This window comes from Erythrolamprus reginae, chromosome 5, assembly GCF_031021105.1.
Source record: "Erythrolamprus reginae isolate rEryReg1 chromosome 5, rEryReg1.hap1, whole genome shotgun sequence".
Classification (NCBI taxonomy): domain Eukaryota; kingdom Metazoa; phylum Chordata; class Lepidosauria; order Squamata; family Dipsadidae; genus Erythrolamprus; species Erythrolamprus reginae.
Genome location: NC_091954.1, coordinates 70,410,573 through 70,437,275, shown reverse-complemented (window position 1 = coordinate 70,437,275; position 26,703 = coordinate 70,410,573). Strand labels below are relative to the sequence as shown.

Below are 26,703 nucleotides of genomic sequence, written 5' to 3'. Positions count from 1 at the left end.
TCTAGGTTTCTCCCTTGTGGGGTGCCTCAGGGGTCGGTCCTCTCCCCCCTGCTATTTAATATCTACATGAAACCGCTGGGTGAGATCATCCAAGGGCATGGGGTGAGGTATCATCAATATGCGGATGATACCCAGTTGTACATCTCCACCCCATGTCCAGTCAGCGAAGCAGTGGAAGTGATGTGCCGGTGCCTGGAGGCTGTTGGGGACTGGATGGGTGTCAACAAACTCAAACTCAATCCAGACAAGACGGAGTGGCTGTGGGTGTTGCCTCCCAAGGACAATTCCATCTGTCCGTCCATTACCCTGGGGGGGGGAACTACTGACCCCCTCAGAGAGGGTGCGCAACTTGGGCGTCCTCCTCGACCCACAGCTGACATTGGAACATCATCTTTCGGCTGTGGCGAGGAGGGCGTTTGCCCAGGTTCGCCTGGTGCACCAGTTGCGGCCCTATTTGGACAGGGAGTCATTGCTCACAGTCACTCATGCCCTTATCACCTCGAGGTTCGATTACTGCAATGCTCTCTACATGGGGCTACCTCTGAAAAGTGTTCGGAAACTTCAGATCGTGCAGAACGCAGCCGCAAGAGCCATCGTGGGGCTTCCCAGATTCGCCCACGTTTCTACAACACTCCGTGGCCTGCATTGGCTGCCGATCAGTTTCCGGTCACAATTCAAAGTGTTGGTCATGACCTTTAAAGCCCTAAATGGCAATGGACCAGAGTACCTCCGGAACCGCCTACTACCGCACGAATCCCAGCGACCGATAAGGTCCCACAGAGTTGGCCTTCTCCGGGTCCCGTCGACTAAACAATGTCGTCTGGCGGGCCCCAGGGGAAGAGCCTTCTCTGTGGCGGCCCCGGCCCTCTGGAATCAACTCCCCCTGGAGATTAGAACTGCTCCCACCCTCCTTGTCTTCCGTAAACTACTTAAGACCCATCTATACCGCCAGGCATGGGGGATTTGAGACACCTTTCCCCCAGGCTTATTATGATTTATGTTTGGTATGTATGTGCTGTTTGGTTTTTTAAATTGATAGGGTTTTTAGTTTTTTCTTAATATTAGATTTGTGCCTGTACAATATTGTTTTATCGCTTGTTGTGAGCCGCCCCGAGTCTTCGGAGAGGGGCGGCATACAAATCTAATAAATTATTATTAAATTATTATTATTAAGCTTATTGTAGATCTGGCACACCATATTATTTTAATGCAACTATGAATATCAGAGCAATAATATCAAGAGTTGCTGGGTCACAAAAAAGAGCAAGATTATTGGAAATTACTGTACCTAATAGCAATTAGAATAATGATATAGATTATCTTACATGTACAGTTGAAATACCATACTAACCTACCCAGGCTTCATGCTCTGGGAAATCCAGAATATGATACCATGGTCTTTTGAAACTGAAGGATGCAAATGCACAGTTCAAATGTTATACATTTTTAAATAGGCTTTTGCATATATTGTTGATGGCTAATACATCATTTCAATACACCTATACAAAATATGTAGTGGAAGACATACCTTTTACTCTGACATCACTGTATCGCTGGAAATGATGATAGGCTGCTTTCCATGGATTGCGATAGTGACGGAGCAGAGTTATGGGTGGTCTTGGACGTACAGGCACATACCTCACTCCTTCTTCATCTAAGAAAAATTTAAGAATAACTATTTAGGCTTCACTGAAAAGTTTGTATTATGAAATACAAAAAATGAATGTAACCCTATGACTGACTTTTAAAGCAGAGGTCATTTCTGCTTTGTTTAATGCTAATCCGAGCATTAATCTGGGAAAAATATTTAATTTGTAATGGTTTCTGAAAATAAAGATCTTCCCTTCTCCTGAAATGTGATATTTGAACGGCTGAATAGATACAGTTTTGGGGAGATGACTAACTAGGAAATAAAAGTTTTGTGTCTGAATTCAAATAATCACCTATATATTCTTTTGGAGGTGATTTGCGCTTTTCTGCCTTTATCAGCAAGCTTTTGGTAGTGGATTTCTCATCATCCGTGCTATTGGTCTCCATCATATCCCCTTCCTCTGTAGAGATGATGTGTTGCTGCTTACGTGGTTTTTTCCTTGGGGAAGCACCTGGCAGCAAGTCACTTTGGGGCATTGTAAGATTGTTGGCCAGCATTGTAACAGATGAAGATACACTACTTGTGCTCAGTGGAGGGACTGCTGGAAAGGAAAAAGAGAAACCTGCTTAAGACATTTCACAATTAGGGTTTAGGAAATACTCCACATTTTCTGCCTTTTTCTTTCAGAAAATGCAGTGTACTGCACTGCTTCTTCTATTTGTGGCATGCATTTATATGACACAGTTACTTTAGAATACAGTATTCTGCAAAATTATTCCCTAGGTATGCCCATGTTATACCAACACTCTGCAGTCTGCATTGGTTGCCGATCAGTTTCCAGTTACAATTCAAAGTGTTGGTTATGCCCTATAAAGCCCTTCATGGCATCGGACCAGCATATCTCCGAGACCGCCTTCTGCTGCACGAATCCCAGTGACCGGTTAGGTCCCACAGAGTTGGCTTTCTCCGGGTCCCATCAACTAAACAATGTCGTTTGGGGGGACCCAGGGGAAGAGCCTTCTTTGTGGCGGCCTCGACCCTCTGGAACCAGCTCCCCCCGGACATTAGAACTGCCTCCACCCTCCTTGCTTTTCGTAAATTCCTTAAAACCCACCTCTGCCGTCAGGCATGGGAGAATTGAGACATCTCCCCCAGGCCTATACAGTTTATGCATGGTATGTTTGTGTGTATGTTTGCTTTTAATAGGGGGGTTTTAGTGTTTTTTAAAATTATTAGATTTGTTGTACATTGTTATATTGTTGCTGTGAGCCGCCCTGAGTCTACGGAGAGGGGCAGCATACAAATCTAATAAATAATAATAACAACAATAATAACAAAAACAACAACAATAATAATATTGATAATATCAGACATTTTACTTTTTCCCCCTGTAAAAAAAATAAGCAAAAGAGCCTTGGGCTCTACAAACCTTACTAATGAGATGGCTCATAATGACTCAGTTTACCTTGAACACAAAACAATGATTTGCTTATTTAATCAAATATATACAGTGGTCCCCCGATTATCGCGAGGGTTCCGTTCCAGGACCCCTCGCAATGATCGGTTTTTCGCGAAGTAGCGGTGCGGAAGTAAAAACACCATCTGCGCATGCGCAGATGGTGTTTTTACTTCCGCCGCAGCAGCGAGGAGCCGAAGATTGGGGTTTCCCCGCCGCCCACGCAAACTCCTCGCTGCTGCTTCCGCCCGCCGCTTGTCTTGTCCGCCCGCCGCTTGTCCACCGCCTGCCTGCCCGCGCGCCCGCCGCTCGCCCGCCCTTTGCCAAACGCGGAAGTTTGCTTCAGGACTCAGCTGGGAAGCGGCGCGAGCGAACGGCGTGGGTGGGCGAAGGGCGGGCGAGCGGCAGCGAGGAGTTTGCGTGGGCGGTGGGGAAACCCCAGCGCCGCTTCCCAGCTGAGTCCCGAAGCCAAACGCGGAAGCTCGCCTTTGCCTTCTGGCTTCAGGACTCAGCTGGGAAGCGGCGCGAGCGAACGGCGTGGGCGGGCGACGGGCGGGCGAGCGGCAGCGAGGAGTTTGCGTGGGCGGTGGGGAAACCCCAGCGCCGCTTCCCAGCTGAGTCCCGAAGCCAAACGCGGAAGTTCGCCTTTGCCTTCTGGCTTCAGGACTCAGCTGGGAAGCGGCACGAGCGAACGGCGTGGGCGGGCGAAGGGCGGGCGCGCGGGCAGGCGGCGGACAAGCGGCGGGCGGACAAGAGAAGCGGAGGGCGTGGCAGCAGCGAGGAGTTTGCGTGGGTGGTGGGGAAACTCCTCGCTGATGGCCGCCGCTCGCCCTCCCGCTAGCAAGAGGGGGAAGACCCAGGGAAGCCGCCCAGCAGCTGATCTGCCCGGCGCCATCTACGCATGCGTGGCCATAGAAAAAAGGGTGCGCATGCGCAGATGGTGTTTTGACTTCCGGGTTGAAAAATCGCGATATAGCCTTTCGCAATGATCGGGATCGCGAAACGCGGGGGATCACTGTATAGCCATCCATCTTCCTCCAAAAGGGAAACAGGGTTTAATTGAAACCTGTTGTTTCCCATCTATTTCTGACAACTGAAGCAGCTTCTTGGATGAGAAGTGAAATGTTTTCAAATAAAAAACCAAGAAGGTTCAGTTGCCTTTTGGAAAAAGCACCTTTGTGACAACCTAGGTCAGGGGTGTCAAACTCGTGATATTTTTTTGCCTTCACTAAACTGGGCATGGCCATGGCCAGTGCATGAAACACCTGGCTCATGTGCCGCAAGTTTGACAGCCTTGATCTAGAAAACCCACTTCCTTCAAAGTTCTCTGGAATTGTTCAACATCTGCCTCTATTGACAAGTTCACAGTGCTAAGGCCTGGTCCACTTTTGGGAGCCAAATCGGTTCAAACGGTTTCCAGATAACTGAGCAGGATTCCACCCCAAACATCTCCTATTTGTGACAATGCAAGTGTCCAACTGGGAATGAATCCAAGCATCTTATCTGACGAAACTCTGCAAATTATTACATCCTCCTCTTATTCAGGAGGGCCTGGGTCATCTGAAGCAGGGATGTAGAATAGTAGTGTGCAGATGAAATAAGGACAGAAATGTACTGGTGCTTTGCTACCCGTACCACCATGAGGTAAACTTTAATAGCTATGCTTGGTAAGTTCACTCTTATTCATATCCCATAGTTGTACAAACGTCAACAATATTTTTTCACAGATATTCCAATTACAGGCAATTACAGTACCTATGTAGGAATCCCCCCCCACCCCAAGGATTTCAGTGATATGCTCATTTTTGTTTATGAGGCAATTTATAAACTTCTTTATGAAATCATATAGAAAACCAAAGCAAATGAAATGAAACAGGACTTTCCGCCATTATTTACTTATTTGATGGATTGATTGATGTGCTGCCTATGTCATCTAAAGGTGATTCTAGTTGGCACATATTAAATCAATTTGAAACAAATGCTTAAGTTAGCTTTCCTAAACAATTTTAATCTTTCTTTCATAACTATTTAAACAGGTCTAAAGGTTTTCAAAGGTTTTACTGGGATTATATAAAATTCCCTCTATGAGCAGGACCTCCAGCCCTGATTCTATAAATCAAAACAAAACAAATTAACCTGTACCTGAAACTGGTCGCGTTATATCCATAGCTTCCACTTCTTCTTTTATTTTTATCTCTGGTGCAACAGGACCTAATACTGTAGAGAGGATACCACTTATGGTTGATGGAGGTGGAGGAACAGTTACAACTGTGGCTGAAGTAGGTGGAGGAGGAGCTGGAAGTGTTCCTGGAATGCTTGATAGAGCAGCTGTGGGCTGTGAAGGTGGACTAGCTGCCGTAATGATCGTTGGAATGGCAGACTGTGGCTGCTGAGAAGTAGGAACTAAGACAGGAGGTTGCTCATTACTCTGTATGGATACTGCCTCCAGAGACACTGGTACAGGAGTGGCCATTGACACATGAATTTCTGGTTTAGGTTTAACGCTAGACAGAACACACAAATTAAAATGTTAGGCACTCCAAGATCCTATAACAATAAACTTACAATGATATAGTGAGTCATATATACAAGCAGAATCATATATGTTTAGAAGTTAAATGACCAGGTACCCACTGTAAATTTTGAAGCCTTCCCCAACACAAGTTCTGTGTCCCCTACTCCCAAATTCTGCTTTCTGCTGAATCCAGAGCTATGAATTTAGGATGATTCCCAAATCATGTACCACCTCCTTGTGGGAGGCAACCCTGTCCAGAATAACTTTGGAGACCATATTATAAAATGTTTGCTGATGACCAGCAGCTTTGTTTTGGTAGGGTTTATTCCAGACCTATTTCATTTATCCAGATCCTCAAACCCCCAGATACCTGCAAAATTTCTGGTATTGTTCATGATGGCAATACAGTGGTACCTCATCTTACGAACACCTCTTCTAATGAACTTTTCAAGATACGAACCCGGTGTTTAAGATTTTTTTGCCTCTCCTTCCGAACTATTTTCACCTTACGAACCCAAGCAGCTGCTGCTGGGATGAAGGGGTTTCTTTCCCCCCCCCTTTTTTGAAGAAAGAAAAGGGAGGGGCTGCTTGGAGTAGGAAAGATTTTGCAGAGAACAACGTGCTTGCAAAGGCACTGAAAGGGTGTCTTTTGAAGAAAGAAAAGGGAGGGGCAGCTTGGGGGAGGAAAGATTTTGCAGAGAACAATGTGCTTGCAAAGGCACTGAAACGATGTCTTTTTAAGAAAGAAAAGGGAGGGGCAGCTTGGAGGAAAGATTTTGCAGAGAACAACGTGCTTGCAAAGGCACTGAAAGGGTGTCTTTTGAAGAAAGAAAAGGGAGGGGCAGCTTGGGGGAGGAAAGATTTTGCAGAGAACAACGTGCTTGCAAAGGCACTGAAACGGTGTCTTTTGAAGAAAGAAAAGAGAGGGGCGCCCCTCTTGCCTTTCTTCCTTCCCACTCACCCTTTAGCCTAGCCTTGCTTCTTCCACCCGCCCCCTTTAGCTGCTCCTCCATGCCCTCTGTTCGCCTCCCTTCTAAAGTTTGGGATTTTCCTGAAGGATTTGTACGCATTATTTGCTTTTACATTGATTCCTATGGGAAACATTGTTTCATCTTACGAACTTTTCACCTTACAAACCTCCTCCTGGAACCAATTAAGTTCGTATGATGAGGTACCACTGTATATGACTTTGATCAACATATTGGTGATACTTGACCTGAACTAATGGATGACTTCTCCCATTGGTTTCATTCAAATATTAAACAGCATGGGAGAAAACCCTGAGTATTATGGGATTCTCTGCTGGAGCTTCTGTAGATTTCAGTTCTCTGCATCCATGATCCTCAGTGAAGAAATCTACTCGGATAGAACTATTCTAAAATAGGGCCCCTAACATCGAGCTTTTGCTTCTGGCCCAGCAGTGCGCTGTAATTGAACATTACCTACAAGTCTAACAGAACCAAAAGAAATATATTCCTCACATCTAGTTCTGATGAAGTAATTTCTTTCCCATGATGAGGCCTGAATCCTGACTGGAAAGGATCCAAACAACCAATTCCCTTTTTCATCCTTTCTAGCTGATTTCACATCATTTGCTCAATAATCTTCCTTAGAACCATTTGTGGAAATGGCATAGAGGAGTACTTGGATGCCTTTTCACTCCTTTAAAGCAGATGGCATTACTGTCTTCCTTAAAGAAGTATTTATATTATGGATTAAGAACTCGCACCCTGTTTAGCCCCTATAGGAGCTAGGATGGGTATTGATTGAGCTAATTCAGTGGTTTTCAACCTTTCTAATGCTGTGACCCCTTAATACAGTTCCTCATGTTGTGGTGACCCCCAACCATAAGTCTAGCGCCAATTCTCCCAACAGAACTTTAAGCTGATTGGCAGGAAGGTCAGAAAGACACACCCACTGTAATCGCTGATTGCTGGGATTGTAAAAATATGTTCCAAGGCACCGGAATAGAAGCTTTAGTTCCTACCACCCTGAGAAATTTGTCTTTTCCCATGTTCTTAGCCAACCCCTGTGAAATGGTCATTTGACCCCCAAAGGGGTCCCAATCCCCAGGTTAAGAACCACTGAGCTAATTTGAGGCAGAATTCAATTTGCAGAAAACCATGTTCCATTTTCTTGAACTACACAACCTAAAAAAAACTTTGCTCAGTGAACATTTATACATACGTTTGCTTATATTACTTGTTTGAAATATTTACCCTGAGATATATTTTTGTTTGCAAAACTAAAATAGGAGGGGGGGGTTGGGGGGGGAGGAAAATCTTACCCAGCTGGTCTTGGTGATCCACTTGCACTTCTCACAGAACTTTCTACACGAGGGCCAGCTACCTCAGTTGGCTGAGGAGGAATTAGACTTTTCCTCACTGCCAACCTGCAAAATAACATGCCAACATGAAATTTCCTTTTTTATATGCATAAATATCTGTGTAATAGTTCAACATTGTAATTAACTTAAAAATATTGTAGTAGCTCTCCAGTAAGGCCAAAACAAGAAATGCAGCATATATTCTGTTCTGCAAGTCTAAAGAATTCAAATCTATGACCAGCAATTTTGAAAGCTTCAACAAAAAGACTTAAAAATACCTTTTCTAGCTTTGATCTGCATACGCTAAAAATACAATCAGATATACAAGTTTGTTATTCATAGTTTTCTTTATCCCTTATTTGCAGTGTATTGTCAACTATATGAATAGGGTTCATGAAATAAATGTTATAAAAATAAATTTACTTCTGATAAGGTGATGAGCATATCATAAATATAAATATCTGCCTACGTATTACTGCAATTTCACTCACCCATCAGTAGTAGGTTTCTTTCGGAGAATGCTTGGACGCGGGGATGAACCCTGAGCTGATGTGCTAGAATTGGCACTCTGGCTGTGAGTTTGCACCACTGTAGTTGAAGCCGAAGCAGAGTTGAAGGTATTGCTAATTGGATTGGCCATAATGGTGGCTCCATCTGCCAAGACCACTAGGGAAAAGTGGTCAGAAAAATAAAAATGTAGAAGTGATTATATGGAAATTATAATGTGCTTTCCTTAAAATAACCCATGCTTGGATCACAAATATTGATATTTTTAATTGAAAGGGTTCTCTTTAACTATACTTTTTTAGAATTAAATTTAATGATGTTCAATATAGCATTCTCCTTCAGTAAGTCTCCAAATAATAACTCAAATTGTAGTTAACTATTTCTTCAGAGAAAAGGGTGATGTGCATTTCTAATCTTAAAGATTGAAAGAAAGCAGAAACTTTATCCTGCTTGATGACACCAGAACATTTGCAATAAAGTTGCAAGTACGAACAACAAAATAGTTTAACTCTAAATAATATGTCCTATGTGGCAGTCCTTTGTATGTTTCCTTAAAAATTCCAGCATAATCAAAATATATTCTATAAAAGTTCTTAAAAAGGCTAGTATGCAGAATATTTTCTTAATAACCCAAATACTGTTCAAATAGCAGATGGCTACTAGAAACAAAGAACGTTTTAATTGGTACCTACATTATAGTCTTTTTACTAATAAATGAAGATCACCTTAAATGGTATGGTTACAAAATGTTCTGCATGCTATTACGTTTTATTGAAATTTAGTTTTATATTGTTGATGATCTGTTTTACATTTAATTCCTGCATCTTTTATGGTTTTAAATTTTATATTGTAATCTATAACAAAAACTGCAAATATTAGAATACAGTATATCTATTGGTCTATATCTCTATATGTCACAAATAAATCAGAATAAATAAAAACCTGATGTCTTGGTTTCAGTTTGTGGTTGCTGAGGCCCCAGTGGTGCTGTTTGAAGACCTTGAGTGCCAATTGGTGTAGCAGGATGTAGCCCTTGGGTTCCAATTGGTGTAGACTGTATTCCTTGGGCACTGATGGGTGCTGGCTGTATCCCCTGTGCTCCAATTGGTGTAGACTGTATGCCCTGTATATGACGGGCGTGGGATGCATCTACTGTCATCAGCTGCATGGGATTAAGATGCACTGTCGAAGCTACTCCTACTCCAGTCTGAGCTGCTATGGCAGAATTGGGAGCCTGGGCTGAAACTGGAATGACATGCTTAATAAACATTCTGGTTTGTGTGTGAGTAATTAAGTACAATGTTATCAAATGCACTTCATACCTAATAATATCAGTAGTTTGATCGTAACGTCATTTTAAGAATAGTTTAACAACAGTACATCAGATTTAGCTTTAAATCTACACATAACTATACTGCTTCATATTGCTAAAGTTATAACTTGTATGAACCTGATTAATGTCACTAAACTTATTTGATTTTACATCAAGAGCACATACTCAATTCATATCCCAGCTCCATTCATCCCAGAATGTTCAATTAGCCAAATTATAGTAGATGATACAGTAATAGTCTAGGTAAAAACAAACCACATGATTGCAAAACTCATATAATACTATGACTGTGAATTTAAATAAGAAAGTAACCATTTCAATATTCATTGAAATTATTGTTTTAGCTTGCATTTTCCAACAATACAATTTATACTTACAATAGAGAGAGCTTGTTTGCATAACATACAACCCAAGCTCATTGTTAGAGTTATTTATTTGCAATGCATAAATCAGAACATTAATCTCTTATATGACTCTTGTAATTATTACTAAATAATTCATGTGGCTAATCTGGACACTTAGAAAAACACTGAAAAAGCATTTTTCATATAGATTTCAATTTTTTATAGTATTAAAATGCCACAAAACACTGCCATTAATACTACCTGTACTGTTTATTTACCCCTGAAGAAACTTTACAAGCATTTTGTTGTAAGCCCACCCAGAGACTTTGAATATGAAATGAATGGCAAGAAAATTCCTTAAATAAATAATAAATATTTAATAATTTCAAAATTTTGTTTCATTATTTTAATTAAGGAAAAGATGATCAACATGTTTTTCTACTTTTCTGTATGGTAGTTAGACCTTTTTTTAAAAGACTCCAATAATTTGCACACCATCAACTTAAACATAGTTTTTATGGATAAAGTTATACTGCTTCTCTAAGTAAAGCACCACTGTAAATTACTGAAATTAGTGAATTCTTACCAGGATATTGGCGGATAGTGGATACAGAGCTGGTGATAGGTGTGTAAGTGTGAGCAGCCAAAGGGTACGAAGGAGGATATGTTGGTAAGAAATACTGAAATTGAACAGGCACTGATTGTCTACAGAAGTGGAAATGAGAATTATTAAATATAGTCTTGCAATTAGATCCATTTAATAAATTATAGTTACAATTATTACATTTTATTATGATGCAAATTATATCGTATTTGTCCCCAAATCAACACAGACTGTGGAAACGTTACACTGGACCTCAAGCATCTTACAGTATGTGCCTCTCCATTCTTCCTCCATACTTGGTTTCCAAATAAGATGCAAAAGTTTCCACAGTCTGTGTTGATTTGGGGAGAAATGTCATCTGCTGGTATTCGTCCACTATGCTTCATTAAGTCCAGCGTCAATGTAACCATCTACTGGGAAATTTTGGAGCGCTCCATGCTTCCATCCATATACGAGCTTTATGGGGATGGTGACTTACATTTTCCAGCAGGACTTGGCACCTGCCTACACTGCCCAAAGCACCAAAACCTGCTTCAATGACCATGGGATTACTGTCCTTGATTGGCCAGCAAACTTGCCTGACCTGAACCCCATAGAGAATCTATGGGTCATTGCCAAGAGAAAGATGAAAGGCATGACACGGAACAATGCAGAAGAGCTGAAGGCCACTATTGAAGCATCCTGGTCTTCCATAACACCTCAGCAGTGCCACAGGCTAATAGCATCCACGCCACGCCACATTGAGGCAGTAATTGCTGCAAAAGGGGCTCAAACAAAGTACTGAGTACATATACATGCTTATACTTTTCAGAAGTCAGATGTTGTTCTATGTACAATCATTTTTTAATTAATTGCATGTAATATTCTAATTTTCTGAGATGGGGATTTGGGGTTTTCATGAGCTCTACCCCATAATCATCACAATTATGACAAATCATGGCTTGAACTATGTTGCCTTGCATGTTATGAATATCTCTCCTATATTACATTTCACCTTTTAAGTTACATTACTGAAATAAATGAACGTTTGCACAATATTCTAATTTTTTGAGTTTCATCTGTATACATTGCCACATTATAATCCAATTAAAAGAATAAATATGGGGTAAAGGAAAGGATTTTTACATGTTACTTGTTTAATGCCTTGGTTTTTTTAAAAAAAATATCTCAGTTGATTATTTATTTAATTCAACTTCTATGCCGCCCAATCCCAATGGGACTCAATGGGACTCAATCTAGGACAGCACCGTATACATTTGACACACTTCAAGTATTGCATTTTTAAGCACATACATATTACAATCCATTTCTAAATACATCAGGGTTTGTAATGTAGGATTTGACAGGGAGCATTATAGGAAGTCCTTGGCTGACGGCCTGAGTTGAGAACAGAATGTCAAGTCACCATAAGTGCAAAACCATCTTAACCAACTAGCTAAAAATATAACAAATTCTGATCACATGACAGCAGGATGCTGCAACCGATCATAACTGTGTACCAGATGCTAAGCATCTAAGTTGTGATCATGTGACCATAAGAGTACCATCATTAAGCGAATTGTTGTAAGTGAAGAACTGCCTGAGCAATATAATTTAAGATATTCTCTATTTTTATTACCTGAATGGGTTTGTGCCCAGGCAATTTTAATTCTTTCAGAATGATCACAGATATTAAATAGAATTATACAAATGTTGAATTATTTGACAAACTGTAATAATATAGATTCCATCTATCCAAGATTAAGACATTCTTTTCCTGTATAAGAAACTAAGCTCACTTACCTATTATCATTTCTAGCTTCCATTGTCACTGGATTTGGAGATGCACGGTGACTAGATATGGGAATGAGATTACTCCTCTCTGCTGTATAATCAGACTGGATGCGGGGAGAGGTGTGCGTGATTTGCTGGGGGACGACTTTAGCTGTATAGTTAAAAGAGGCAATCCAGTTATTCACTATACTTAGTAAATTAAGATTAAGAAAATAACATGCAGATGATGATGTTCAGGGAACCAAGCCTCTCTGTATTGTCCTTTAACATGAAGATAGCCCATGATAATTTAGAGCTGAAAACATTTTCAACTGAGTAGAAATGTGATATATACAATTCATAAAGTATTATATGGATACAGAGATACCTATAGTGCTGCTGAAGGAAAATGAGGGATGAATGAGCTAGAGTCTCTATTAAGACCTTACCTATGGTGGTATGAACACAAAAATACCACTATTTTTCTGCCGTTTTTGTGTCTGCAGTGTCGCCTAGTGTCTTGTTTCAAAATCACCAGGTCCATCCTGGGACCGGTGCGTGCGTGTCACATGATCAACTTCAAGGCCATGCAGAGAAATTTATAGAACACCCGATAGACAGTCATTTGTATCTGTTCCCAGTTGGAATCCAGGCACAGTGCAGGTCCATTAGAATACCTGGGGTAAGGACTTCCCCAGTTATCTAGAAACAGTTTGGCCCTGTTGGTCCTGATGAATTGGCCAATGTGCTGAATGTTGTCAATGTAACCACCTGCCAATTAGATCTCTGTCCCTCCTGACTAGTGAAAGCTGCTAGGACAGCAACTGCCAGGTGGGTTTAGGCAGTGATCCAATTCTTCATTACAGGAGGGATGTTTCCATGATTAGGTAGCAGTCATGGCTAGGAGATAACTATGTGTTGTGTGCCAGTTGTGCCCTTTCCTGGATTTTGCATCCCTGCACAGAGTCATTCAAGCCCTGGTCATCTCATGCTTGCAAAGCACTCTAGATGGGGGCTACTCTTGAAGAGTATTTAGAAGCTACAATTGGTGCATAATAAAGCAATGTGGATAGTTCTTGGGGCCTCTGTGATGCTGTTGGTTTCTGGGTCCAATTCAAGGTGTTGATTATCATCTTTAAAGCCCTTCATGGCATGGGCGCAGGCTATCTGGAGAAATATTTCACCTCAATGGAATTGGCCCACCTCACCCATGTTGGCAGAAGGGACATGCTGTGGATCCCAATGGCCAAGAAATTCCAACTGGTGGGATCCAAGAGAAGAGCCCTTTCTGTCCTCTGAAACATATCCTCTGATGTAAGATTCACACCAATCCCTCTGGCCTTCTGAAAAGACCTGAAGACCTGACTCTACCAACTGACTGGGATCTCACCAGGGTCATGTCATTCTGGAGGTGGTTAAGGGACTACTATCCCACTTCCTCCCCTGTGTGAACCTTGTTCGCTTCCTTCCCATTTTGTCAATTTTCAACCAATTTTAGTAATAACATCTATCATTTTAAAGTTTTATTCTTGCTTTTATGATTGTAAGCCGCCTCTAGGCAAGATTGGCGGCACAAAAGTTTAATAAATAATAAACTGCCAACCTCTGGGAAAAACAAAAACAAAATAATAGTTAAATATTACAAATCAAATTACAGTGTAATAAGAGAACCCACTCACCGACTGGGATATTTGAAGTGGTCACAGCTGTTGCATGGGATGAATGCGAGGGCATAGTCACAGTGACAATTGTACTAGTGGCTGCTTGACTGTGAGGTATAGAACCTAGAAGAAAAATGTAATACAATTAAATCTTTGTGTAGAAAATGTCAATGAATATAGATGACAAGAACGGAATATTCTATGCAAGAAAATATATTTTTATTGACAGAAGTAAGCTAAAAGAAATATCAAGCAGTATTTTTCACATGGTATGATGCTGTGGGGCTAATTAAAAGGGATGAACTCCAAATTCTAAACTGTTTTCGTGCCCTTGCAAACTTGCTTTCTCCCAAAATGTTACATATGTTTCATGACCACCAAAATGTTACTATTGACACTCAAATCTATTGTGAGACAAAAGATTTTGTTTGAACAGAGTTTTGCAACATTCATAACATTTTGTTTTACAAATACTTCTAAAGAAATACAAATTACAGATACTTACCAGCTGTAGTCACAACAGAAGGAATAGTATTTGTTGCTAAAATTGGTGCCACAGTTGCTGCTGCTACTGGAGTGCCAGTACTAAAAATTGTTTTCTGTAGAGGAAAAAGTTGTACATGAAAAACTGTTGAAAATTTGCTTAGAAATATGACTGTATCAGCTTGATCTCGTTGCCAAGCTATAAACCCTTACAAAACATATTTACATGTGGTTTAAAACCATGGTTCATTGAATAAATTAACTTTTGAATAAAATAACAACTGAATGATCTCAGTTACTTTATTAAGCCATCATTCATATAACATAACACACAGTAATTGAGATCATGCAACCTATTAAGTTTTTAAAAAGTACACTTGCTCCCAAAGCCTCAATGGAGAAGAAGTAATTGGTTGGACTACATCATAATAATTTACCTGAGCCATGGGGTGAAGCTGTTGTTTCTGTGTTCCTATGGCTGGATGAGAAGGTAAAGTAATTCTGGTTGCTGTATCTCTTGGCTGGGCAGGACGTTGAATACTTATAGGTGCAGAAGGTGGGTGCTGTTGAATTGACAGTGCTGGCCGACTAAAAAAAAAGGTGGTTTTTTTTAGGGTAATTAAGTTTTAATGACACAAGTGGTATCATGATTTAAGGTGTGCATTACCTAAATTAATATGTCAATAGCAAGTGGTTACCTGAGGGTAGATTCTGTAGCATGTGTGGTTGTTGTAGTAATAACAGGTGACTGAGCCCTCGTGGCTGAGACTGTTGCAACTACAGCAGGCGGAATAGTACTTGAGGTTGTCACAGCAGGCCGAGACTATGTAGGCAAGAGAAAAATAGCATCTTGTCAACATTGCAATTTTGTTACTTTCAACTATTTCAGAATGTTTCTTTTAAAAATGAGAACTGATATTTAAGTTATATCTTAGATAATATTCAATTGTATAAAATATGATAAAATTGCCGTTATTTTTAGAGAAGTAGGCATTGTTTTTAGAGAAGTAGAAAACAAAAAAAATACAAGAGTAAAAAATACTTAATAGCTATCACAATTGAAACTCTTAATAGAATGACATCTTGAAATTCATTATTTTATTTACAATGGCTCCTCCAAAACTATTTTTATAATATTAAAAAAAGAAGCTGCCATAATTCCAAGATTACTTATGCAATGAGCCACTGAATCTTTCTTACTGAAAGAGACAAAAGAGGAGTATTAAAACAATTAAATGACAATACTGCTACTTGCCTGGATAGGTTGATGAATGATATGCTGAACTGCTGGTTGAGCTGTTGCTGCATTTGGCAACTGTGAAGCTGGTCTCAAGACAGTTGTTACTTTAGAACTTGACATCACAGCAGCAGCAGCTGCACCTGAAAGAAACCATACACATATGAGTGAACAGCATTTAATGTTCTGTTTTAAAAGTGTCAGGTTAGCTTGAGCTTTTATGCAGGATAAAAAACTAAGAAGGAATACTACCCGTGCATATGATTCCAACTCTACACAACAGTGAGCTCAGCCACACTTAAAATCACAGTTTGGATGAAGCCAACTGAGCCATCTAATACAACATCTTGTGCAGAATTCCAAATTAGAATGTTTCTAACAAACCACAGGGTGGTTAATCTATCCAATGAAGGAGAACAGCTCCCTTGGAAGTTGGCTTCATTATCACAAGAAAAACAATCCTAACATTTAATTGTAATTTATCTTTTCTTTAAGGCCACTATTCTGACTCCTGCATATGGGATGACAGAGACCATAGAACCATGATAGTGAACCTATGGCATGCAGGAAGTGGCACACAGAGCATTCTGCCTGGTATGTCTGATGTCACCCGTTCGTCTTCTGGGTTTCTGGCATGCGTGCGCACACCATGATCACTGGGCCTTTGCGTGTGGCAGTGTCGTAAACTGTAAGAGCTCATCTTCCATTTTCCGGCATGTGCCTGCGCATTGGCCAGATAATCGGTGTGCGCATGTGCGTCAGTAACTGGAAGACTTTCCAGCCGGCATACATTGCTTGACGGAAATCAGAAATACAGTTGCCAGCACGTAGGCAACTCATTTTCCTGGTTGCGGCCTAGACACAAAGAACTCCGTTTTTGGCATTTGATGCCCTGCATGTTGAGGGAATTATTTGTTTAGTAGAGTGATGGTGTTTGGGATGTACTATGATATCCCCTGACAAGCATGTAGTTAAATGGAATTACTTCTGATTCAAATCCAGCCTTCTCCAGATGCTTCACTTTAGGAGTAACATTTATATTAATCATATCTAAAACTTGGATAACAAGATTGTTATATAATCATTTGCTCCAAGAAAGTACAATTAACTTTACTACCTCGAGGCAAGTGAGAAGCTCCAATATGTAAAGGAGGCCCAGGAGCATTACTTCGGATAATTGACATCTGAACATTGGTTGTCATAATATGGTGCACGCTATTGGGATGTCCCTGCAAATAAAATAAAATATTTTTTGTAAAAATTACATGTAAAATCTTGTGTAGAATTGACTGGAAAAATCTAACTCACAAACTACGATTAATTTAATTGTATAGTTATTATACAATAATAACTATGGCTAATCTGAAGTTTTAAAACAAATACAAAGATAAAGTTTACGTTTTACAGTAGAAGCGTAATCAAGGCTTTTTCATTCCTTTCCATAGTCTCAAGAAATAAGTATTATATTTTAGCAGGAAAAAAAATACCTGTTGTCCACTTATTGTTGCTACAGGAATAGCAGATGCCTGTGGGATGCTACTTTCCATTGTTACAGTAACCTGCCCAGGGACTTTGGTGGGGCCAGACAGAGAAGATGGTGGGGCTGGTGGGGCTGGTGCAATAGGACGACTGGGTATTGCGGGCTTCAAAGGAGGCTGCAAATAACAAAGATACAGTTATTTGTTCTTTACACAGAAATAACATGAGTATGTAACAATTGTTTTTTTTTATGGCAGGAGCAAGCAACAAGTGATTTTTCAGATACTGCTGCATTATAAACTCTCATCATCTCTCCCTATGGCCACATTACCAAGGTAGCTGGAATTTGGCAACATCTGGAAGTCATCATTGCCTTAGAAGCCCGAATTGAGAAGATAGCAACAGACAGCAAGGGCCAATTAATGCAAAGAAGCTGAAGAAACATCAGACCATCTGGTTAGCTGCTGCAAGAAGATCGCATAGACTGACTACAAGCAATGGCATGACAAAGTAGCAACAATGATGCACTGGAAAATCTGCAAGAAATATCATTTGCCTGCAAGCAAGAACTGGTGGGACTATATAATAGAAAGTCATAAAAAATGAAGAAGCTAAATTTGCCCTTGGATTTTAGAATTCAAACAGATAGGTGCAAAAAAGTCCGGATAGTGGACGTGGCAGTACTTGGAAAAAGCAGAACCTGGACCAGGACCTGGAGAAGATAACAAAACAAAAGACCTGCAAACAGAAATAGAACAACTGTGGCAAAAGAAAGCAAAGATAGTACCAATAGTCATAGGCAGCTTGTGTGCAATTCCAAAACAACTGGAGCACCACTTGAATGCCATCACTATTGACAAATTCACTATCAATCAATTGCAAAAGGTGGCTTTACTTGGAATGGTTTACATGCTGCACCAAAATATGTAACACTATCAAACATCCACTTCTGCCTATCCCAGGTCCTTGGAAAGAACTCGATAGGCAAAAATGCCAAATCTAGTCTGAATATCTGTCTGACTGCAGTGAATCATCATAATTCATCAGCCAATTGCAAAAGTCAGATTTACTTGGAGCAGCTTACATTCTGTTCCTTAATAAATGTGTACAAAGCCAATACTGAGAAGACAGAAACATATAGCAAATGCTGCCTCTGCAAAAAAGCTCAAGTGGACCATCTAGTTACCTGCCACAAGATCACACAGATAAGACTACAAACCCTGGTATGACAAAGTAGCAACAATGGTGGATTGGAATATCTGGAAGAAATACTATTGGCCTGTAAGCAAGAACTGGTGGAACCACAAAATTGGCAAAGTAGTAGAAAGTGAAAATGCTGAAGAGCCCTAGGATTTTATAATTCAAACAGATAATACCTACCACATAACATCCCAGATTTAACAAATGCCATTAAGAAAGTAAAAGTCTCTGAATAGTGAATGTATCTGAGATAGCAGAGTAAAAGAGAAGAACTGCAAATAAAAGTTGAACAATTGTGGCAAGAGAAAGCAAAGATAGTACCAATAGTAATAGGGGTTTTAGGTGCAATCCTAAAACAACTGGAGCACCACTTCAATACCATTGGCATTAACAAAATGAACACTAGTCAATTGCTTCATTTGGAACAGCTTACAACCTACAAGTATATTTTTAATACCATGAAACAACAACATAGCCTATTTCAAGTCCTTGATATGGATTCAGTACGTGGACTAAAATGCCAAATCCAGTCTAATTTGGCTGGATGTGCAACCAATCATGATATAAGTGTATTAAACATATATATTCCCAATTCACATTCAAAAAATTTAAAGGAGGGCATTTAGTAGTACACATGAAAGTTGGCTTATTACACATTTTTCCTACATATCTACTGTATTGTTACTTTCTGTAGTTTAAAATAACCTTCACTGGAGAAAGAAATCTAAAAGAAATTTAGATTAGTTATTTGAGATAAGTCAGCATAAATAAAAAATACCCAAGGCATCAAATGCCAATGTGAGAAAAAATATCTCTAATTCAGTGTAGTATACAAAATTAGTTTTCATTACCTTGATAAGACCTTCAGGAAAGGTAAGTGGCACTGCTGGAGCCAAATGAGTTGGAGGAGCTGCCACTGTAACTGGTACACCTGATGGCACTGTATGGTGTTGAGTCAACATTTGCACTTGTGGATATGGTCGAACTACCACTGTTTCCTGCTTCTCTTCACGGGATTGAAGAGAGCCAGCAGGAACCACATGATCTCTGGGAATAACTTCCAATTCTCGATTAGGTTCATCATTCACTACTGGCAAAGGAAAACAACAATATAGAAAATTTGAACCATTACCTCGAAAGGTGACAGTTAATTAAACTTTGTAAACATTATATTTCATTTTACTGGACTTACTGCCATGGAACATAGTTCTTGGTAAAAATGCCTTACCTGTTGCTGCTGGATTTAGCAGTCCAGCAGGTCCACTGGTGGAGATAGGAGGAGCTGGACCTAGACCTGGGGGAGGGATTCCAGTACGGGGAAACTGCTGAGAACTCATTTCCGCCTGTGAAGCACACATGCAATTATAAGAAATTCAGATGTCTGCATAATAGAATATTTTGTTGAAAGGTATCAGTGGAATCTATTGCCTACATTTTTACTTTTATCATACTGTAATTTACAACCAACTTGTAAACATTCTCAAACCAAATTTCTAGTTATACAGATCAAACAGCTCAATTATGTTTAGTAACAATTGTAATAAAAATGTATAAATACAAAGGCAGTTGGAAATCAAATACCTTTTTAGACATTTAGCAGAGAACTATCAACACTAAACAATGTCATGCAAATCAACTGTTTATTCAGAAATAAGTTACATTGTGTTTAAGAAATAATCAATTAAGTTTGCAGAGAATGGAGTTTTAAATGTGTTTGGAATACATTTTAATAAAATACTTAATACTTCATCACCATGAACTTGTATAAGCCTGACACTGAACTTCAAGTGTTATTCTAATATTTAAATCACATACTAAAGCCCTTCATGGCATCGGGCCAGAATATCTCCGAGACCGCCTTCTGCCGCATGAATTCCAGCGACCGGTTAGGTCCCACAGAGTTGGCCTTCTCCGGGTCCCGTCGACTAAACAATGTCTGGCGGGACCCAGGGGAAGAGCCTTCTCTATGGCGGCCCCGACCCTCTGGAACCAGCTCCCCCCGGAGATTAGAATGGCCCCTACTCTCCTTGTCTTTCGTAAACTTCTTAAAACCCACCTCTGCCGCCAGGCATGGGGGAACTGAGACATCTCCCCTAGGCCTATACAGTTTATGCATGGTATGTTTGTGTGTATGTTTTCTTTTTAATAAGGGGTTTTTAGTGACTTTTAATTATTAGATTTGTTATATATTGTGTTATTATTGTTGTGAGCCGCCCCGAGTCTACGGAGAGGGGCGGCATACAAATCTAATAAATAATAAAATAATAATAATAATAATAAAGATCTAACTCATTGCTTGGCACAAGCTATACAAACTGGGGATAATTATCAGTGATTTCATATTTTTGTAAAGTGGTGATTAATTTTATATACACTTCTGGGGAAACAATCCTGATTTAAGAGATGATGGATGGAGGAATGGGCAGACAGGGATAGCTTGTAGTTCCCAAAGTGCAAGAACAGTGTGTCCTCTGAATGATTGATAAAGTTCAGGAGGGAAGTGTCTAATAGGAAAGTGAACATAAGAACAAGGGAGCACAATCTAAGACTAGTTTGGGGGAAGAGCAGAAGCAATGTGAGAAAATATTATTTTACTGAAAGAGTAGTAGATGCTTGGAACAAACTTCCAGCAGACATGGTTGGTAAATCCACAGTGACTGAATTTAAACATGCCTGGGATAAACATATATCCATCCTAAGATAAAACACAGGAAATAGTACAAGGGCAGACTAAGTGGACCATGAGGTCTTTTTCTGCCTTCAATCTTCTATGTTTCTATGCTTCTGGTGGGTATAAAAACATTTCTATTTCAAAGTCTGAGAATGAAAACAGCAACCAGGAACACCATATTCTAACAGGTGCCAGACTGAAAAAGAAAAGCTGGCTATTTCTGAGAACTGCAAGCGGACATTTTTCAATAAATTAATCTTAAAGTAAATCGTAAAAAAAGTGTCAATTTATCACGCCATTGATCGACACTAAATGGTACTTTTTGCTTGTAATTTTTCGAAGACCCCGTCAGAGGTCCTAGAGCCCGCCATTACTTTATAGAAGCAGGTCTTCAAACTTGGCCACTTTAAGACTTGTGGACTTCAACTCCCAGAATTCTCCAGCCAACATAGCTGGCTGGAGCAGGCCATTAGGACCCACCAAGTGACCACAGTGCCGCAACCTCCAGTCTTAGCATCTTGCGAATGTTATTTTGAAGGGAAATGTGCCTGGCATCGGCTCCAAGGCCATCCAGCCCGCCTGCCCCACAGCAACTGGGACCTTCGCCAATCCGGGCTAAGGGCTCTTTCCAACTTTCCGTGCCGGAGAGTGTCGCGATCGTAAGAGCTTTAAGGGTAAAAAGTCTCTCAAGACGAATCATGACGAAGGCAGAACTAGCCGCGAAGCCCACAACCACAGTGCCCCCCCCCCCGCCGGAGGCGTCACGCGAAGCTCCTCCCACTTCTCTCAGATGCGGGCGGAATTCTTCCCTTGAAAGAAGTTCCGCCCACTGCCTTCGCCGTTTAAAAGTCCAGCCCCTCCTGTCGCCAGCCAATTGGAAAGCCTCGCCTTCCAACCTTCGACCAATCCGGATCCAATAAAAGCACTCGAGGCCAACCAATCGGGAAACCCACCTTGGCTACGCCTGGTTACCAATCAGAAAATCAGTAATGGCTAATTAGGGCCAGCTAAAGCCCGCCTCCTATCCCTCCCTTGGTCACTATGTGAAACAAGACGCGCAGAATAAAGAACCCGGATGTTCAGACAGAATTAAAAAAAAAAAAAGCTGCAGCTACCGACAACAAACCCCGCGCAGAGCCTCCAGGAGGAAAGAGAAAGAGATCGCTCGGGTTGATAGCTACCGAACCGTGACTAGAAGGAACGGCGAGGGCTTCGGGCAGAGCCCTGCCTTCGAGGCCAGCCCTTCCCTCGACCCGCAACTTACCCGCTGAGGAGGGCGCGGCGGGATCCCTCCAAGAAAAACTCCCAGAAGCACTACGACGTGCACTGACACCAAGGGGGCTCAATCGGGAGTGTTGCTTCCGCTGCTGCAGCAAAACCACCCCTCCCCCTTCAGATCGATTGGGTCTCGGGGCGCCCCGCCCACCGTAGTGAGACTTTCGCCTCGTTATGCGCGGCCATTGGCTGAGCCGGTGGTGGCGGAAAGAGTCTTGGGAGTTGTAGTTCGAGATCCGAACGGCGGCTACGTCAGGTGTCGCGAGAGGTTGAAGCAAAAGACGGGCAGGTGATTGGTCGTCTACCAGGAGGCGGAACAGCTAGAACTGTCTCCGCCCACTAGCCGCAGGATTGGCTGGCCATCTCCCATGGAGACGGCTTCGGGAGGAAGAGAGAGCCTCCTGTCCTAGAAGGCGGCGGGAAATTGGCTTGCTGTTGGTGAGCAGGAAGGAAGACGCCCTTTTTAATTTTGTGTTTGACGTCTGTTTTCCGAACGAAAAACAGCAAAAGCAGGATGGTCTTCTAATCTTCCGTGAAGTTTTTTTCCATGCATAAACATTATTTGATGAGGAGCCCGACCTGCTCTATCGCGCGCGTATTATTATTACAGCATGTAATAATACTATGTTCAAGTCGCCATTGGTTGAATAATCGTTGCGATCTGTCTGTCAGACATTAGGTAGCAAGCTTAAAAATCCCTAGTGCAGCCTATAACTACTACAGGCGTCCTGCTACGTGTGGCCATCGGAACAGCTTGAAATCCCAGTTGAGTTGTGATGCTCAGAAATTTCAAATGCTCAATTCTTCCCACATTCCCTCCCCTTTTTTAATCCGCTAACATTTACACACAACTACAAAGGAGCCTTGCACATGAAGTCTCCGGGTGTCTGAAATAAATGGCATTTTCTGAACAAGAACAATAGTGAGTCTTGCTAGACTGATTAAGCCAAATTATTTTAATTAATCCTGAAGATTAGCAGAATTTATCTCACAAATCATCTTGAAGGTTTGAAATTTTCTCTACAGTTTCAGAACATGATATTAATTATGTTTACTTTCTTTCATTTTCAAAGCTTTGGAGAAACTAAGACATATGAAAGATTTTCCAAAGGTTTTTCTACTGGTGCTGGTGAAAAGTTCCTCCCTGGTTTAATAAGATTGTATCAAAACTATTCAACCTGTGTTAGAATATTACTCAATAGCACTATGTAACAAAAATGATTACAACTTCACAAGCTGTAACAATTTCCTGTTTCAAATATACTGCTTAAAAAAACCCACTCAAATAACACATCCTAGTGAACGCAATATTCTCATTGAATACTTTATTCTGTACAAACTTGAATGTGCTGATATGGGAAATTGATTGTCAATCAGTGTTGCTTCCTAAGTGGACAGTTTGATTTCACAGAAGTTTGATTTACTTGGAGTTATATTGTGTTGTTTAAGTGTTCCCTTTATTTTTTTGAGCAGTGTATATAGAAATCAAATATTGGTGGGGCTGTGTGTGTGTCAAAGTTACAATCACACAAGGTCAGGTGATATATTTCAAATTCTCTCCCACTTTGCTAAAACAGGTGGTGTGTGATTCATCCAGGTTGTGAGTTTGACACCTCTGTGGTAGAGACTTTTTCTTGAACTACACACAATTCTTTCTCTGTAGCATTCTATTAGTTGGAATGGGTTCTGACAGTAAATTAGCATTTAAAAATACTTAAATTGTTCTGCCATGAATGGAAGTCTTGCATAATCTAGCATTAATTGACATAGATCCATTTTCTCCGTTATAATATAGTCGCTCCCTATAAGCATAAATTTTCCAGTGCTTGTGTGAGATGTAATTTCAGAGATTCACACTTGAAGGTCTACTGAATTATAACTAGCATCCTGCCTCTTATTCCTTCCTAGCTAATGAAAATAAAGATCCAACTATATGGGAGGGAATGACTTTCAGAAATTCAAGCTCATTGTAGGAATCATATAATTAACAGGAAATGGATTGTGGCAGAGCAATTGGCTTTCTTGTAAGTGCAGCCTAAAACCATAGACTCTACAATCTACCCTCTGCTTTTGTGTGCATTGTGAAAAGTGAGAGGGGCTTTCATTTGTGAGAAAAGAAACTTCAGTAAGTATGGCTAAAAACCCTGAAATGAAAATTATTCTGGCCACCATTAATATTACTAATGCAATGCAATGCTCACTTTTTGGTTTTTTGAGATTTCTCCACAATGCGCTGTAAAGGTAGTGTGAACACCTTGAACAGGATGGGATGGACTGGTCTCCGGGACTGACAGGCATGAGTGAACTAGGAACATTTCACTCTTGATATTATCCACATAGGAAAAAGTAGTTTCTTAAAGGTTTTAGTCCTTAGAATAGAATAAAATAATTTATTGGCCAAATGTGATTGGACATACAAGAAATTTGTCTTGGTGCATAACTCAAAAGCTGACTGGGATCTTCATGTTAAAACAGCATTCTTGATCTAAACTGAGGCAATTTAGAGGGGGCAAACTAATGACTTTTGGATGTTTTTTGACAACATACCTCATTACTATTGGCTCCGTTGGTTGGAGCTGACGGAAATAACAAACATCTGGAGGTCATGAAACGGGTTATTAGATGAGAGATGGGCTGTTATAGAAATATTAGGCAAACACAAATGGCTTACTCCTAGGTTCCGTTGTGCACTCTCTATATACAGAGATTAAACCAAGAAAGCAATTCTTATTGGTGATCAATGAAAGAGGTTATGCAATTTCCTGATTTGTAAATGTCAATGAGAATGTGTTCACAAGCAGAAAGGCAAAACAAGAATCCAGGAAGAACACGGCTAGTATTAACAGCACTTCAGCTACTTCACAAAACAGAGACAAACATATTAAACATATTTAAAAATATAGACAAACATATTAAAAAAAAAACCCACCACGGTACTGTATTTAATAAACGAGAGGACGGAAGCCAACTTCCCACTTGTCTTCTGGCAAACCCGTAAACTCGGCTTTGCCTCTCGAAGCCGTCTCCACGGAGAAAGGCAGCCAATTTTGGCGCTGGTAGTCGGAGACGCCAAGCCACCTAGGCCAGGGGTAGGCAAAGTTGGCTTTTCTATGACTTGGGGACTTCAACGCCCAGAATTCCTGAGTCAATCGTGCTAGTTTAGGAATTCTGGGAGTTAAAGTACACATGTCGTAGAAGAGCCAACTTTGCTTACCCGTGACCTAGGCGACCAATTACAATTTCTCTCTTTTTTTTGCTCGACGTCTCGCGAGACTTTGATTTAGCCTCCATTCGGATCTCGAACTGCAATTCCCAAGGCTCCTCTCGCTACCCGCGGCTCCTCCAATGGCCGCGCGCAACGAGGCGAAAGTCTGAGCGCGGTGGGCGGGGCGCCCCGAGACCCAATCGTTGCGAGGCAAGGGAGAGTGGTTGGCTTGCTGCAGCGGCGGAAGCCACGCTCCCGAGCGAGCCGCCTCGGTTGTCAGCGCGCGTCGTAGTGCTGCTTCTGGCGCTGGGGACGTTTCCGGAGGGATCTCACCGCTCCTTAACGCAGCAGGTAAAGGCAGCGGATCTAGGGAAGGGCTGGCCTCGAGGATCGGCTCTGCCTCAAAGTAGCCCCACCGTCCTGCTGAACTTTACGTCAGCCTTTCCCCACCCCAGCCAGACGCCTGGGATTGTTTTGATCCCGAATCCTCACGGTTAGGTTGGGTGGGCATCATGGGATCTGTAGTACAACATAGCTGATCTGTTATGGGGAGGGATCGGGTTAAGTTAATGCCCAATAACCTGCGGTCAGACTTAGGCTGATCATGTGTCCCACCCAACCGGTTTCCCTTTCCTGTATTTGCAAAGAGTAAGTGAAAGTGCCTCCTGATTGGCTGTTGGGGTGTGTGTGTTTTTGGTGCCAGTGTCATGTAATCTACTTCAGTGTTTCCCAACCTTGGCAACTTGAAGATATCTGGACTTCAACTCCCAGAATTCCCGGGAATTCTGGGAGTTGAAGTCCAAATATCTTCAAGTTGCCAAGGTTGGGAAACACTGATCTACTTAAGCAATCGGGACTTCTTTTTTTCCCACTTCCTTTTAACTCTTGCTAGTTTAGCAGTTGGGAGTGGAGCATCAATGCATCCTCTGATCTTTCCACGAAATAAAAACGATCAGGGTCTTTTCAGTGGGTGGGTGGGGAGTAGAAGAAGAGCAGAATTATCTGGGATGGGAATTTACTATCTGGTGCTTTTGATGAGTTTTTGTGCTTACAACTTTGTGTTG

General features: G+C 41.1%; 2 protein-coding genes and 1 long non-coding RNA gene across 18 annotated transcripts in view; 2 read left to right on the top strand and 1 right to left on the bottom strand.

The window, feature by feature from the left end:
* The window catches only part of LOC139167907 (uncharacterized), a 33,499-nt gene extending 13,256 nt beyond the window's left edge, over window positions 1-20,243 (top strand). The window contains exon 3 of the long non-coding RNA XR_011559204.1: window positions 17,546-20,243. This is a non-coding gene — a long non-coding RNA (uncharacterized lncRNA). The remainder of the gene's footprint in view (window positions 1-17,545) is intronic.
* The window catches only part of SAP130 (Sin3A associated protein 130), a 30,442-nt gene extending 7,851 nt beyond the window's left edge, over window positions 1-22,591 (bottom strand). For 2 of the 16 annotated variants that reach the window (XM_070753012.1, XM_070753016.1), the window contains exons 1-18: window positions 22,424-22,571; window positions 19,717-19,831; window positions 19,340-19,578; window positions 17,297-17,464; window positions 16,927-17,038; window positions 15,828-15,952; window positions 15,271-15,395; window positions 15,010-15,160; window positions 14,595-14,688; window positions 14,108-14,212; window positions 12,459-12,600; window positions 10,659-10,777; window positions 9,338-9,640; window positions 8,380-8,554; window positions 7,850-7,954; window positions 5,190-5,551; window positions 1,944-2,189; window positions 1,529-1,654 (exon numbers count right to left, since the gene is read on the bottom strand). In XM_070753012.1, the coding sequence (XP_070609113.1) occupies window positions 1,529-1,654; window positions 1,944-2,189; window positions 5,190-5,551; window positions 7,850-7,954; window positions 8,380-8,554; window positions 9,338-9,640; window positions 10,659-10,777; window positions 12,459-12,600; window positions 14,108-14,212; window positions 14,595-14,688; window positions 15,010-15,160; window positions 15,271-15,395; window positions 15,828-15,952; window positions 16,927-17,038; window positions 17,297-17,464; window positions 19,340-19,578; window positions 19,717-19,825 (2,806 nt within the window). In that variant the 5' untranslated portion in view covers window positions 19,826-19,831; window positions 22,424-22,571. Of the gene's footprint in view, window positions 1-1,528; window positions 1,655-1,943; window positions 2,193-5,189; window positions 5,552-7,849; window positions 7,955-8,379; window positions 8,555-9,337; window positions 9,641-10,658; window positions 10,778-12,458; window positions 12,601-14,107; window positions 14,213-14,594; window positions 14,689-15,009; window positions 15,161-15,270; window positions 15,396-15,827; window positions 15,953-16,926; window positions 17,039-17,296; window positions 17,465-19,339; window positions 19,579-19,716; window positions 19,845-21,639; window positions 21,911-22,423 lie in introns of those variants that run through there. The other 14 variants (XM_070753005.1, XM_070753007.1, XM_070753002.1 and 11 more) reach the window with 12 other exon arrangements.
* A 3,255-nt stretch (window positions 22,592-25,846) lies between these two features.
* The window catches only part of UGGT1 (UDP-glucose glycoprotein glucosyltransferase 1), a 67,064-nt gene continuing 66,207 nt past the window's right edge, over window positions 25,847-26,703 (top strand). The window contains 1 exon segment of the mRNA XM_070753001.1: window positions 25,847-25,990. The gene's annotated coding sequence lies outside the window, so the exon portion shown is untranslated.